We start from the raw sequence: 14907 nt of genomic DNA on the forward strand, positions 1-14907 counted from the left end.
GCTACAGATAAAACGAGAATACCGACCGCTGACCAGGAAAGTCTCCCGAGAACCCCCCAAAAGTCCAGAGAGCCAGGCATATCCCAAGGCTACAGTAGCTAGAAGGGCAAGATTCCAACCTCCCTTAAAGGGGAAAGGGATTGAGCAAGGCTCCCCCTAAACACCTAAATAAAATACAGCAAATAAAATAACTAAATAATAGAATGAAGAAAGGTAACTAGACTCAACTGTCAACGTCAAATAGTAAGGCACATTAATGCTTGTCTCAGGCCAAGGCAGTTGAGAGGAAACTGCAGGCAGTTCACCCACGTAGCCTTATACAGCCTTGAAGCATGGCACGAGGAAGCCACATGCACAGGTCGAACAGACACTACCACCAAAAATCTCAGATTAAAAGCATAAGAGGTGTGAGTGCACCTGAAGTGGGGAACCCATAGGAACACCACTTGAGAAGAACTGTTATTTATTCTTTCCTACAATGCAAAACCAGGAGTCATGGGATGAAATTAATAGGCAGAAGATTTAAGACAAAAGTATTTTTTCACAAACGATATTAATCTGTGGATCTCATTGTCATGGGATGTGACGACTACAGGAACTGTATTCAAAAGAGAACTAGATAGTCTCCATGAACTTTAGCCAAGATGATCAAGGATGCACACCATGCTTTGGATGACCCTAAACTTTTCATTGCCAGAAACCAGGAGAGGAAAATTGCCCTTCTCTGTTCACTCTCCCGGAAATTCTGCTACTGGCCACTGTTGCAGACAGGATACCGGTCTAGACCAGCCACTGGTCTGACCCAGTACAGTAGTTGTTACAATGTTCTTATTGCAGATATATGCCACTGAAGCTGCTGTGCCCCTAGGTGAGTTAACTTTTAGACATTTAGGTATAGGAACACTCTAATTTATAACATGACCTGATGCATAGTCTTATCCACTAGCCATCCTTTAGCTGTCTAGTTATTTTTTGTTTCAATTATAAATGGCACAAATAGTCTGCTTAATTTTCTGAATGGCTTAGTCATGTTTAAGTAACAGATAACCAGCTCTTCTCCTAGTATTATTTTGAGGCTTTGGGAAAGAGACCAGGAGAGATACTGACACATTAAGTACCACCTGGTGATTTTGGACTGTGGTGTCAAGTAGGCTGGCTAGCAGAGCCTGCAACACCAAGACCGTCCTGGAGAACGTAGCAGCCAAGAAGAATAAACTTTCACAGAGATCTAAAATCCCCATGGCACAAAGGGGCCACCTATATGCTTGGTAATGCCAAATTCAACTCTCAAGGATCATTAGGCCACTGAGCAGGAAGTAGAAGTCTTTAAAAATTGTTACACTAGGAGATGAGCGAACTCCATGACTCTTCACATGGACACACTAAACAGACACTGTAGCTAAATAAACAGTAAACAAACCTACAGTAGCCAGAGATAGCTCTGAAGACATTAGAAACATGAGAAAAGAAGAAGTCCAAGACAGCAGGAACCACCAAAAAACAAACAAACCACCAAACACTGAGTCTAGGACTCTGGCTTGAGCATGCACGTCAAACTGGTTCCATCTGGCAGCACACAAGTTATCTCAAACTTGCTTTGATCTCTACAGAAAAGCACAAAACTCTCTGCTCTACAAACCTAGCAGCCGTGGTGAAAGGTGCAGGGACTGACAGCGTTGACGTTCCACCCTGGCATTCTACTGTGACAAGACTCGACTCAAGGAAGACTGATTGGACAATCTTTGTCAGGACCAAAAGGTCTGAGAATCAGGTCTCCCATGGCCAGGTTGGTGGCACTTGAATCACCACTGCTCTGTCTTACTGAATCTTTGTCAGTACTCTGGAAAGAAGGGAAATGAAGGATAGGTGTGAAGGAGCTTTGCCTCGGTAGCCTATTTTTGAGCTGAACTTTGGACACTTCCTGATTTGTAGCAAAGAAAGTCAAATATCAGAAGGGTTGCTGAGTTTCTCAAGTTGTATGCAGTGTTGTTGTAGCCCTGTTGATCACAGGATATTGGAGAGACATATTAGAAATGTACTCTTAGTGCAGTTTCCAGATCCGAAGTAGAGCTCTGCATAAGTCTCTCTCGTCAATGGAAGTTGGTTCAATAAAAGTTATTACCTCATCTACTTACATTATTAATAATGTATCAGGTGGATTGTCAGTTACACAGAGATAACCGAATTCCCCTTATTTGTTCAGGCAATACGTTGCAAACACACTGTCTGAACATTTGCATTGTCTGCCCTCTGATGCGTGAAAGAAGGAATTTGAGAACCAGCCTGATGAGCCTCAGTTCTAGCTAGTTTACATGGAGTCTCTTCTCTGGAGGTCTCCAAAGATCATAGAAAGTGAAAATTTCCCAGATACATTGTCCCAACCCCCAGATTGTAGGCATCCATGCCTATCATTATTTTAGAACGAAGGTGTGAAAAGCGAATCTCCTTTCAAGATGCTCTCTAGCAGCATCAACCCCAGTAGAAAGTTTCTGATTGGCTTTCAGCAAATGGGAGAGATCATCAACAAATGCAAAATGCGAGTGACTAATCCTTGTGGAGGCTTTATCCGTAACCTTCCAAAAGTGTCTTGTGGAAAGATGGCAAATATGCATCCACTATCAGACCAATGTTTTGTGAACAAGTATAACATACCTCCTTGTTTATTTTCTCCACATCAGATTTTATAGCTGTCTATCATATCCCCTCTTAGTTGTCTCTTTTCTAAGATGAAAGTCCCAGTCTTTTTAATCTCTCCTCATATGGAAGCTATTTCGTATCCCTAATCATTTTTGTTGCCTTTTTCTGTACCTTTCCAATTCCAATATATCTATTTTGAGATGGGGTGACCATATCTGCATGCAGTATTCAAGACATGGGTGTACTATGGATTTATATAGAGGCAATAGGATATTTTCTGTCTTATTATCTATCCCTTTCTTGACGATTCCCCAGATTGTTTGCTTTTTTGACTGCCGCTGCACATTGAGTGGACCTTTTCAGAGAACTATCCACAATGACTCTAAGATCTTTTTCTTTCTCCTCCAAATTCTTTTGAATAAACTCTCCTTATAGCTCACAGATCACACCTATATCTTCTTTCATCTCCACAAGGTTGAGCGAGTGGAGAATCAAAAAAACTTCCTTCCACTTCAACCTGAAGCTAGTGGCAGATCACCAATGCAGCTGCGCCAACACAGATACTATGCAAGGATGAAGTGAATCTGTAGAGAGTAAACTCACTGGTCACAAACACCCCACAAAAATTGCCTCTGTATTTCTCCATGGCATGCAGAGATTGAGTTCCCCTAAATGGTCTTTTTGTGGCCTGCTTCTCCCAATATGGCAGAATTAAAGCAGTTTTGCTTTTTAAAAAACAAAAACAAAAACCTCCCAAAAACGGGCTTTTGTGCCTGAAAAGCATATGAGAAGAACTGAATAAAGATTCAAAAACCTCTGAATGAAAAATGGTCTGTTTTGTCAGCTTAATTCAATAAAGCAATACCAGAAGCTCTTAAAAGGCTATGAGTTCCTGCACTGCAATACAGAAACGTCAAAATATAATCACTAAAAATACAATTGGTCCAAATGAGTTTTTCCAAAACTGCATAGCACTCAACTTGGAAAAAAAACCATCTTTAGTAGCAGACAAATTAAGACAGGAAATGAAAAAGGAGCTTGAAAGTTTGTAATGCGAAGCACAAAATATGGCAATATGAGAAGCTGAAATGCAGGATAAGTAAGCCTCAGAATGTATCCTATTATTTTAAAACAATACTATTTTTATATTATTCTGGTATCAGGACAGCTGTCATAGAAAGGATTTAAAATAGCTTGTGTTAAAATAAATTGGTCCTTTCCTCAGAGGTATAAATTCTAGTTCAGATCAAACTATGCGGTAGCACAGAAGTTTTCATTCCTAGGGCATTTGGATACACAAGACATGTCCTTTACTTTCCCTCAAAAATAACATGAGAGGACATCAAGTTCGCAGAGGCTGGGATAACCAAGGCAGAACCAAATGATATTACAAAAAGTAGACTAGAATTTCTATAGATCAAATTATTAAAAGAACAAGAAATGTAGCTCAGAACCAGATCATATAAAGTAGGAACAATCACAGACACAGACAAGACAGGAAGGAGAAGAAGACCATCTCGATCATTCTCTTAAGCATTAGCAGTTCTTCACAATATTTTTTCTGCCAATACTTATTTAGCTTGATTTAAATGTTATGTATAGTAAAACTATAGCCAGTAGTTACCTTTAAACGCATTCCCCACTAACTCATTTAAGAAAAATTCTGCCTATGCTTTTAGTCCAATTCGTTAAATTTTGCTTTTCGGGGAGGGGGACTGTAAAACTAATTGGAATGTAGAATTTTTAGTTTGGTAGGATATTAAAAACTACTTTCAGGTAGGTAAGTGGTATATGAACAGGAAAGGCAGCCTCTCAAATGAGGAACCATTGTCTTTGCAAAGATATACATTAAGAAACTAGAGATCATTGTAGGGGGTGTGTTTAAAGCTAAAATATCTAGCTGCTACTTTTTAACTAGTTACAGAAAAATTTTGCAAGTTATATTATTTAAATGTATAAAATAATTATTTATACAAAATGTTAATGCAACATTAAAGTTTGAGATTTTAAACTAAGAAAAGCCAAGAAATTGAGAATTTAGGTAAACATTATAGTCTTGTCTTTACCCCTATGCACTAACGTGGCACAAGAAGATATATTTTGAAAAAATTATTTTACAAATATGGGCTAAGAGCAGAAGAAAATCCACAAAAACATCTCTTTAAATGGAACTACAATACAGAAAAAAAAATAGCCCACTAAAGAAAGAATATCTGTTCCAAACAACAAGATTGCAAGATACAAGAATATAGAATAGAAACCTAAAGTATCACTCTGGTATTACATAAGACACTAGGAAGATTTTATCTAGAATATCATGCATAATTCTAGTGAGCACAGTGTTGAAGGAAGGCACAGCAAACAAAAATGTAAAGCAGAAGACAACCAATAAGATTCTGTTTTGATGGATACAGGTGGGCATCACCTATTGAGAATCCTGCATTTTCCCATGCCCTTCTGATTTTTCCCCTCTTCTACTCAAGTAAATTATACAAAATTCTTTCAAAAAAACTCAACTCCTATACTTGTAGTCATGCATAACAGGATTCTAGTCAGAGTTCCACCAGCAGCTTAAACTGCTTGCTTTTACGTTGCTGGTGGAACTCTAAAAAGAATCACAAGAATCACAGAAATTACAAGTGAGATGGGACTTTTAGTGACTTTTAGTTACTTTTATCCCTTCTTCTTAATGAGGAGAGTGAAAGAGTGAAAAAGAAATGAGATAGATGTTTAGATTGGTTGATGAAAGAACTTCTCGTCCTTTCCTCTTCTGAGAGTATTGTTTGGGGAAGGACATTGCCAAGCAAAAATAAAATGAAAGATTCCAGTATTTCAGGTGAATTTTTTCTCTTTTTCCTTTTTTAGTTACACACATAAAGGTTTAATAGTGGAAAAAATTGCTGAAGGGGAGCAAAAGAAGCTGCTAAGATAAATCAGTTCATTAAGTAACTTGGTCAGTTTCTGGAAGAGGGAATAGGCTCAGAGTGAGTTTTATCATATTCTCTAATCTCGAAATACAGTTACATTATACCATTTGTATTTATGTTTCTAAATAAGATTTCTCAATTCAGGGAGCTGCATAGAAGAATAAGATGATGAACTCAAAGGACCCTTCCTTGTCTAATATCTATCATGTAACTGAAATGTTTTCCACTAATTTTTCTTTTCATTCTAGATACTAGAATGCTCCTTAGAAATGAAGAGATAGCCAATATACTTACACAATGAACCAGATGTAGTCCGCCTTCTGTTTAAACTTCTTTGTTTGGCTTTTTCAGAAGCCAAAAAACCTCTTGTTTGAATATTTCTTTGTACTGGACTCTGCTGCGGTTCTGGTGCCTTCTCCACTCCATGAAAATATTTCATATGATAATGTAGCAACTTGGCTTTGCGGAATGATTTTGAACAGTCCAAGAGCTTGCATCTAAACTTGTGATCTTGGTCAACAGTCGCAGCTTTTGAAGCAATAAAATCATGTGTTCTCTTAAAAGTTTTTGTTACTGTAAGGACAAAACAAATAAGAATCCCCCATGCTTTTGCTATATTTATCATATGATTCTCTAAACTTCAAAAAAAATTAAGAAACTAACATGTATTTAAACATAAAATACTACATTAGCTATGAAACAAAAAGTACTGTTGCTATTAGCGGCTTCTGAGATCAACAGCCTAGATAGGGACTAACCTGAGACTGTTTTCCTTACTGTGGTTTGATGAAACTACTACTAAAATCTCCATAAAAATGTTTATTAACCAATTGCAATTGTAATAGGGAACATAATATATTAGAGAGACTTTGCTTAACTGAGCTTACTTGGTCCAATGGCAGATATCACTGAAGCCTGTAGCACAACAGTAGTACAGTGATTCTGTCCACTATGGAACCAGCATGAACACCACATGTTTCACTTAAAACAATAATAGCACATTCTATCAAGTTTTTTTAAACATTAGTATCTTATATTAGAGCACGGGTCAAGAGAAACATTTTTTGCTTACTAACATATAACTGGTTGTGTATCAGGATTTCCTGATGTTAGATCCAAATATAAATATCTGTTAAAGTTAAGAGCTGTGGAGTGCTGCTACAGTGAGGAAAAGTCAGAGTTGTCCTTCAGGTAAATTAGATTTATTAACAAAAGAATTTAAAAAATTGCACACAGTAAACGTGAAGGCATGACATTAAGCAAAGACATACTTAGGACGAAATTCAAGAAACATTTCCTACTCAGAGATTTATTAGACTACTTATTAGTTTCTCAATAGCGCTGCTGGAAAAACAAAAACTTTGCTCAAGTCTTCAAACTGGCCTGGAATAAGGATTAGAGAATACAGTCTACAGAACATTGCTACACTGGCCAGAAGATGAACTAAATAGATTTATTCCCATCTTTTCTAAGGTTCCAAACATTTTCACTTATGTTTTTGATGGGAATTACTGTATTCTTGAAAGAAACACTGATGAACCAAAAAAAAAACTCCAAAAACACAAAAACAGTCTGAACTTCCTGTGTTGCTGACAACTATCCCTAAAAAAATTGATCAAATGGGAAGAGTACCAGAAAATTGGAGAAATGCAACATAGCACAATTTAAAAAAAAAAAAAGAAGACTGATCCCAGCAATAACCATCACATAAATCTAACCTGCATCACTAGTAAGATAAATCAATAAATATCTATAAGTTAATGGAATAATATGAAAAATAACATTTTTAAAAGAATTTTTTCTAGGGACAACGTTGTGGGTTTTTGTTTTTTTAAACAGAAATGCAAAGTAAGTGAATAAAGGCACTGTAGTTCATTTCATGTATTTAGATTTTAGTAAATCATTTGGATAAAACAAATACTTATCACAAAAAACTCTACAAAAGGATATTAAATCACGGTATCTTGAGTTAGGGGAGTGGAAAGTATCTAGTAGAAGGACCCAGAGCTAGCAAGTTCAATGAACTGGAAATGCAAATAAGCAACCTGTTAATGGGGGAAAAAAAAAATCACATTAAATTGGGAGGAACTGAAAACACCAACAAGGACACAGAATTAATACAGAGGGACCATGCGAGCTAACAAATGTGGTCAGAAAAGAGTAGGGGGAAATAATCTGAAAAAACTGACAGCAGTCACTTGGAGGGAGGAAGCTGGGAAGCAGTACTGCCAAGATGAGATAGGCATAAGAAAAAAATAGGAATTTTGATAAATATTTTTAATACGAGATAACAAAAGTAGCCAATGCAATTTAGGGCTAAAATACACAGAGGCATCATGGAGCAGGAAAGTAAATTGTTCTGGTGCGACTGCATCTGAAAAGCATTCAGTTTTGGGTACTACTCTGCCTGAAAGAAACTGACAAACCTGAAGGAGTTCAAAGAGAAAAGCAACAGAAGTACTCAATAGTGCTAGACAGATTGATTCCTGGGGAAAGTAGGAGAGCTTATACATACACAGCAGGTTGCCTAAGAGAAAAGTGGAGACATTTGACAATCTACATTAATTTACTGGGAGTAAACAACAAGAACAAAGAGGAACTTTTTTAGGGTTGTACGTGGGGGAAACAGCAAGGAGAAAGGGGAAGCAAAAATTAAGACAGACAAAATTTAGGCCTGATATAAGTAAGAATTTCCTGACAGTGAGTGATTTCAAATCATTTTGATAATTTTAACATACCTAAACAGGGCCATGCTATTGGGATGGCAAAATTTGCCAACCCCAAAACCTCAAATATTGTATTAATAAAGAATGAAATATATAACTGAACTGGAAGGAAATATGATTCAATTTAGAAGTAACATGAAGATGGGAAAACATCATTCAATTGCAGCAAGGAGTACCAATAGCATCTCAGGCTTCAACAAAAGAAATATGAAGATGACAAGGAAAACTATTGTACAATTGTCATGATTAGACCCCGTCAGGAGTACTGTATCCAAGCTTGGTGTATTTTTCTTCCACAGAGATGTACAAATTCTTGCAAAGGTACAGAGAATAGCTTCTAACTGATCTGGTAAACTGACGTCTGGAGAAGAGGAGGCAACAGAGGAATTGAGGATGGGTTGGAAAGGAAGGGAGAGCTTACTGCAAACTTTTGTACTGGTGACCCCTTTCACATAACAAGCCCCCTTATAAATTAAAAATATTTTTAAAATATATTTATCACCATTATAAATGCTGGAGGCAAAGCGGGGTTTGGGTAGAGACTGACCTCGCACATAATAAATTCATGACCCCCTGAGGGGACCCGACCCCCAGTTAGAGAACTGCTGGCTTACTGCAATGGGCACAAAGGAATCTATTCAAACTCTAGGGCAACAACAGGAAATACACAGACATGCCCGAATTTTGAACTACAAAGTTTAGGTTACCACCACATAGAGGGATCTTTCCCCTCTTCATACGATAATGCCCACAAGGAATTCTCTGCTCATGGGAATTAATATAAAGTTGGTGTGTGACTGTTCTACCCAGGAAGACCTTGGGAAGAAATTGTACCCCAAGGAAACACAATCTCTCCCAAGCTTGATGGTAGTAAAGGAAGGTGTACAGAGGTGGAAGGGGGAAGTTCCTCCTCTCCCACAACAGCCCAGGAAAATGTGGACCTTGACTACTGTGATTCCTGGTCATATGCACTAGATATTAACAGAATTACCCAATTTGGGGACAGTAAGGTACTTTTTACTGAAGACATACCAGCAATGAACTTTCAGAGGTCCCACCTTTTTCTGGAGCATATGGGCAGGGGGAGGGGGATTGGAGGCAGAATGAACTCAATATTGCAAACAAGCAATTTCCTGTGAATACTGAGGTATATCACTGTGAGCCCTCTATGTATCTCACCATTTAATTTTGGGGTTCTTATGACCTAGAATGCTGAAAGAGAAAATTACTTATAATTCTGGCCTTCTGCCCCAGATCACCAATCCATATATCATACGTATCTTAAACCTCTGGCTTGTGAGGGATCTTATTTGATTTAGAACTTTCAGCTAAGCTGTTAGGGTAATAACCAATAGAGGGCACAAGATAAAGCATGCAGACTTCCTGAGAGTCAGTAACTGTTTATCCTTAAATTACTTTTCATACAAATAGGAGAAAGATAATCAATTCTTTGGAATGCTACCTCTCACCCACTCACTGACCATTCAATCTACAGCTTCATGTATCTTCAGAGGACAAAATCTTCAGTTACATGGGTTATTCTGTTTATTCTTTTAAAACTGGTATGACACAGCTTTCTTCTACTCCTCTGGAACTTTCCCAGTTTTCAAAACTGAGGCCACGTCTGCACTAGAGTTTTGTCGACAAAAGTTATCCCACTTAATTAAACTGCTGTTGCATGTCTACACTACGCTCCTTGTATCCGCAGAGCATATCTACACTAGCAGCTCTTGCATTGACACAGAATAGTGCACTGTAGGTAGCTATCCCACCGCACAACTGGCTGCAGGATGCTTTGGGCAGGCTTTGTAATGTCTCTTGGGGGCAGGTACAGCTCACAGAGCTCTTCACACTGAGAAATACCAAAGCTTCCCAGAGCTTTGAAAGTGGGGGGTGCATGCCTTTGGTGAAGCCAAGTTCTAAATAGAGAGCAGAGCAGTCATGGTGGGCATTGTGGGATACTGGCAGAGGCCAGTTATGTCAACATAACAAATGGTGACTGATGCTTTGTCATTTTAACTTTGCCGCAAAAAGCTTTATGTCTCTTGGCAAGGTGGTTTTCTTTTGCCACCAAAAGTAGTTTTGTAGTGTGTACACCTCCACTGTTTTGTCAGCAAAAGCTGCCTTTTACTAACAAAACTGTGTAGCACAGACAAGGCCTTATTAAAAATTAAGCCTGTGAAACCAGGATTTGAAAACGACTCTGATCGCATTACTTACGTATTGTAACTCTTTCTAGCACCTTCAATGTTTCCAGAACCATTGCACTAAAGATGTTGCTGTCTGGAATGAAAATGTCTAAGTCCTAAACTTAGTGAGCTCTTATCAGTTCACAAAGCTCTGAGCAGCCTTTGGGCATACAAGATTACTTAACCCATTGCAAACAGCATCTGAGACACCAATTACGTCTGAAGTTATGAGAGTATGAGAGTCACATAGCCCATACATCTGCTTCACCTGTGCCAGCATTAAAACGATAGAACAACTGGAATACACAGAACACAATGAAAGATTTAACATGCAAGCACAGAGTGTACAACCAGTGCAAACTTCAACACATTCCCCCTTCAGATCAAGAGGTGGATTCAGCCCTTCAACTCAAAACGTGGAACTTTGAAGATATTCAAATGGATCTCCTGGACCTATATCTAATGTCCTGTCAAAATGCCAGTCTCCAGTGCAGAGCTGTTGGCTGAGGCAAAAGCTTTATTTGACTACTCTTTTCTAGAGCAGTCAGGTGGCATGATGCTTGCCCGTATTCACGGGCTTGAGCTGACAACTTTTATGGTGCCTTGGGAGGATTCGTGACCCATGCACAGGAGAAGCAGGACGGGTTGAGGAAACAAGGGGATGGATCCGGTAGTTGATCTGATACGCTGTCCTCAAGCGCACCTTCAAAAGCCTGGCTTAGAGCCTGGCTGAGATTTATGTTGGCCTTGGCTTTGGCCCAGCTTATTGGAGTTATTGTTATTATTGCGCCACCTTCTGTTGTCTCCCTCTCGCCTGCGGTAGGCCTCCTGTCGAGGACGAGGCTGGTACTGGCGCTGGGGAGGAGGTTGTGGCTTAAATGACTTCCTCTGAGTAACCAGGGTATGCATACCCAGTGACTTGAGTGTAGCTCTAGAGTCTGTGAGGCTATGCAGCTTAGCATCCGTCTGGTCCGAGAAGAGTCTGGACCCTTCGAAGGGAAGGTCCTGGACCGAATTCTGGACCTCCAGCGGGAGACCTGACTCCTGAAGCCATGCTGAGAGCCGCATGACCACGCCCAATGCAACTGTCCTGGCTGCTGCATCCGCTGAGTTCAAGGACGTTTGGAGGGAGGTTTTCACTATGGCCTTGCCTTCCTCCATCAGAGCCGTGAACTCCTGCTGGGAGCTCTGTGGGAAGTTGTCGCTAAACTTCCCCACTGCTACCCAAGAGTTGAAGTTATGCCGGTTGAGGACTGCTAACCAGCAGGCGATCCTCAGCTGAAGGCCCCCTGACGAATACACCTTCCTGCCAAACAGGTCTAGGCATTTTGCTTCCTTGGCCTTGGGGGCCGGGGCCTGTTACCCATGGTGCTCTCTCTCATTTACCACCGAGACTACCAGGGAACATGGGCTCGGGTGGCAGAAATATATCAGAGGGATAAATATTAGAGAGGGAGAGGAATTATTTAAGCTTAGTACCAATGTGGACACAAGAACAAATGGATATAAACTGGACACTAGGAAGTTTAGACTTGAAATTAGACAAAGGTTTCTAACCATTAGAGGAGTGAAGTTCTGGAACAGCCTTCCAAGGGGAGTAGTGGGGGCAAAAGACATATCAAGCTTAGTCTTAAAGTCAGATAAGTTTATAGAGGGGATGGTATGATGAGATAGCCTAATTTTGGCAATTCATTTGGCAATTGATATTTGATTATCAGTAGGTAAGTATGCCCAGTGGTCTGTGATGGGATGGGATCTGAGTTACTACAGAGAATTCTTTCCTGGGTGCTGGCTGGTGAGTCTTGCCCACATGCTCAGGGTTTAACTGATCGCCATATTTGGGGTCGGGAAGAAATTTCCCTCCAGGGCAGATTGGCAGAGGCCCTGGAGGTTTTCCACCTTCCTCTGCAGCATGGGGCACGGGTCACTTGCTGGAGGATTCTCTGCAGCTTGAGGTCTTCAAACTACAATTTGAGGACTTCAATAACCCAGATATAGGCTAAGGGTTTGCTACAGGATGGGTGAGACTGTGTGGCCTGTATTGTGCAGGGGGTCGGACTGGATGATCATAGTGGTCCCCTTCTGACCTTAAAGTCTATGAGCACCCTTGGTCCAGGTGCTGGAGACTTATCCCTGGCTGGGGGGGGGCTCACCTTCGACAATCTGATGAGGTCTTTTGCAGCCTCAAAGGTGTTAGGCGCGGAGGGCTGATCTATTACGCCCCCGAACCCTTCATCTACACTGAGTTCACTTCTGGCTGGACTTGGTGGGACCTGGGGCACCAGTGCCAACGGTGCTGAAGTTGGTGCAGTGTCCATCCCCCTCTTCCCGATACCTGGGGACTGATATGGCGCCGGTCTCCTTTGCAGGGAGTGTCTGCGCCCCTCCTTCGATTTTGCCTTGGCTCACACCAGGGAAGATGAGTGGTGCCAGGGCCTACTATGGTGTCCCGAGGCCGATGGCTTATGGTGCTTGGCCGGTACCAGGTCTCTTAAAGATTCCGGGATGCTCCGCACCAAGGAGGCTGGGGCTGGCATCGGGCATTCTGGATCTGATGGCTGCAGCGTGGCCTCCATCAGCAACTGCTTTAAGTGAAAGTCTCTCTCTTTCTTCATTCTCGGCTTAAAGGCCTTGCAGATCTTACACTTCTCCGTTTGGTGAGCTTACCTCAGGCAACGTAGACAAGAGTTGAGGGGGTCACTAACCAGGGTCACCTTGAGCCTGCGGCATGCTCCGTAGCCTGGGGCGGATGCTGGAATCTTCCAAGCACCTAATCTATTAGTGTCCAACAACAATGAAATGCTAACTAACTGATAATAGCTATGTACTTCTAAGGCTAGCGGTGCACGCACACCTAATGTGGAATGGACGTGAACAAGCACTTGAAGAAACAACTAATTTGTAGCTACTTTGTTTTCAAATATACACCGCTACCTCGATATAACGCGACCCGATATAACACAGTAAAGCAGCGCTCCGGGGGAGTGGGGCTGTGCATTCCAACTGATCAAAGCAAGTTTGATATAACGCGGTTTCACTTATAAAGTGGTTAAGATTTTTTGGCTCCTGAGGACAGTATTATATCGTGGTAGAGGTGTATTTATTTGTAGTCTAAGTCTCTACACATTTCTATTACTAATTTCGTATCAAACATTTTAAAAAGCATTTCAATTTATAATTATCTGGAATCTAACATTTTTGAAACTACTTAAAAACTTTGCATGCTAAATGAATATATAAAGGTTACATCATGATAGCTTTCCAGGAAAAGTATATCCCTTTTCCAGCTTTTTATTAAAATTAACTGCTAATCCAAATGTTTTACAACCCTTCCTTGTTATAGATTCCAAGGCCAAATAGGACAGTTGTGATAATCTAATCTGGCCTGCTGTATAATACAGGGCAGAGATCTTCTCCAAAATAATTCCTAGAACAGATCCTTTAGAAAAAAACATCCAATCTTGGGTTAAAAATTGTCACTAATGGAGAATTCACCACAAAACCTGGACAAATTGTTTCAATTATTAATTACTCTCACTGTTAAAAATTAACATCATCTTATTTCCAGTCTGAATCTGTCTAGCCTCAACTTCCAGCCACTGGATCATGTTTTACCTCTCTCTGCTAGACTGAAGAGTCAACTATTAAATATTTGTTCCTCATGTAGATATTTATAGACTAATCAAGTCACCCGGTAACCTTCTCTTTGTTAAACTAAGTAGATAGAGCTCCCTGAGTCTACTGCTATAAGGCATGTTCTCTAATCTTGAATCAGTCTCATGGCTCTTCTCTGAACCCTCTCCAATTTATCAACATCCTTCTTGAACTATGGGCACAAGAAAGGGATACAATATTCCAGCAGTGGTTGCCCCAGTGCCAAATACAGAGGCAAAATAAGCTCTCTACACCTATTCAAGATCCCCCTGTTTATGCATTCCAGGATCACACTTGCTCTATTTGGCCACAGCATCACACTGGGATCTTATGCTGATTATTCACCACGATGCCAAATCTTTTTCAGAGTCGCTGCTTCCCAGGATTGAGTCCCCCAACCTGTAAGCATGGCCTACATTCCTTGTTCCTTGGTGTACACATTTAAATTTTGCCATATTAAAAACACATGATTTACTTGCGCCTAGTTTACCAAGTGACTCAGATTACTCTGGATCAATGACTTATCCTGTTCATTATTTACCAGTCCCCCAATGTGCGAGATATCTGTGCCCTTTATCAGTGATCATTTTATATTTTCTCCCAGGTCACTGATTAAAAAAAATGTTAAATAGCATAAGGCCAAGAACCAATTTCAACAGGACTGCAAACACACCTGCTCAATGATAAATCCCTATTTATAATTACATTTTGAGACCTATATGTTAGCCTGGTTTTAATCCATTTAATGTGTACCATGTTAATTTTATATAATGC

The 14907-nt window shown here is 40.2% G+C and overlaps 1 protein-coding gene across 10 annotated transcripts in view; it reads right to left on the reverse strand.

Annotated features, from left to right (window-relative positions):
- PHF20 (PHD finger protein 20) overlaps positions 1-14907 on the reverse strand; it is a 176212-nt gene that overhangs the window by 90046 nt on the left and 71259 nt on the right. For 9 of the 10 annotated variants that reach the window (XM_030533336.1, XM_030533337.1, XM_030533330.1 and 6 more), the window contains one exon: positions 5859-6137. The exons of the other annotated variant lie outside the window; for it this stretch is intronic. In XM_030533336.1, the coding sequence (XP_030389196.1) occupies positions 5859-6137 (279 nt within the window). The remainder of the gene's footprint in view (positions 1-5858; positions 6138-14907) is intronic. 10 annotated transcript variants of the gene reach the window in all.

This window comes from Gopherus evgoodei, chromosome 14 (genome assembly GCF_007399415.2).
Source record: "Gopherus evgoodei ecotype Sinaloan lineage chromosome 14, rGopEvg1_v1.p, whole genome shotgun sequence".
NCBI classification, from domain to species: Eukaryota; Metazoa; Chordata; order Testudines; family Testudinidae; genus Gopherus; species Gopherus evgoodei.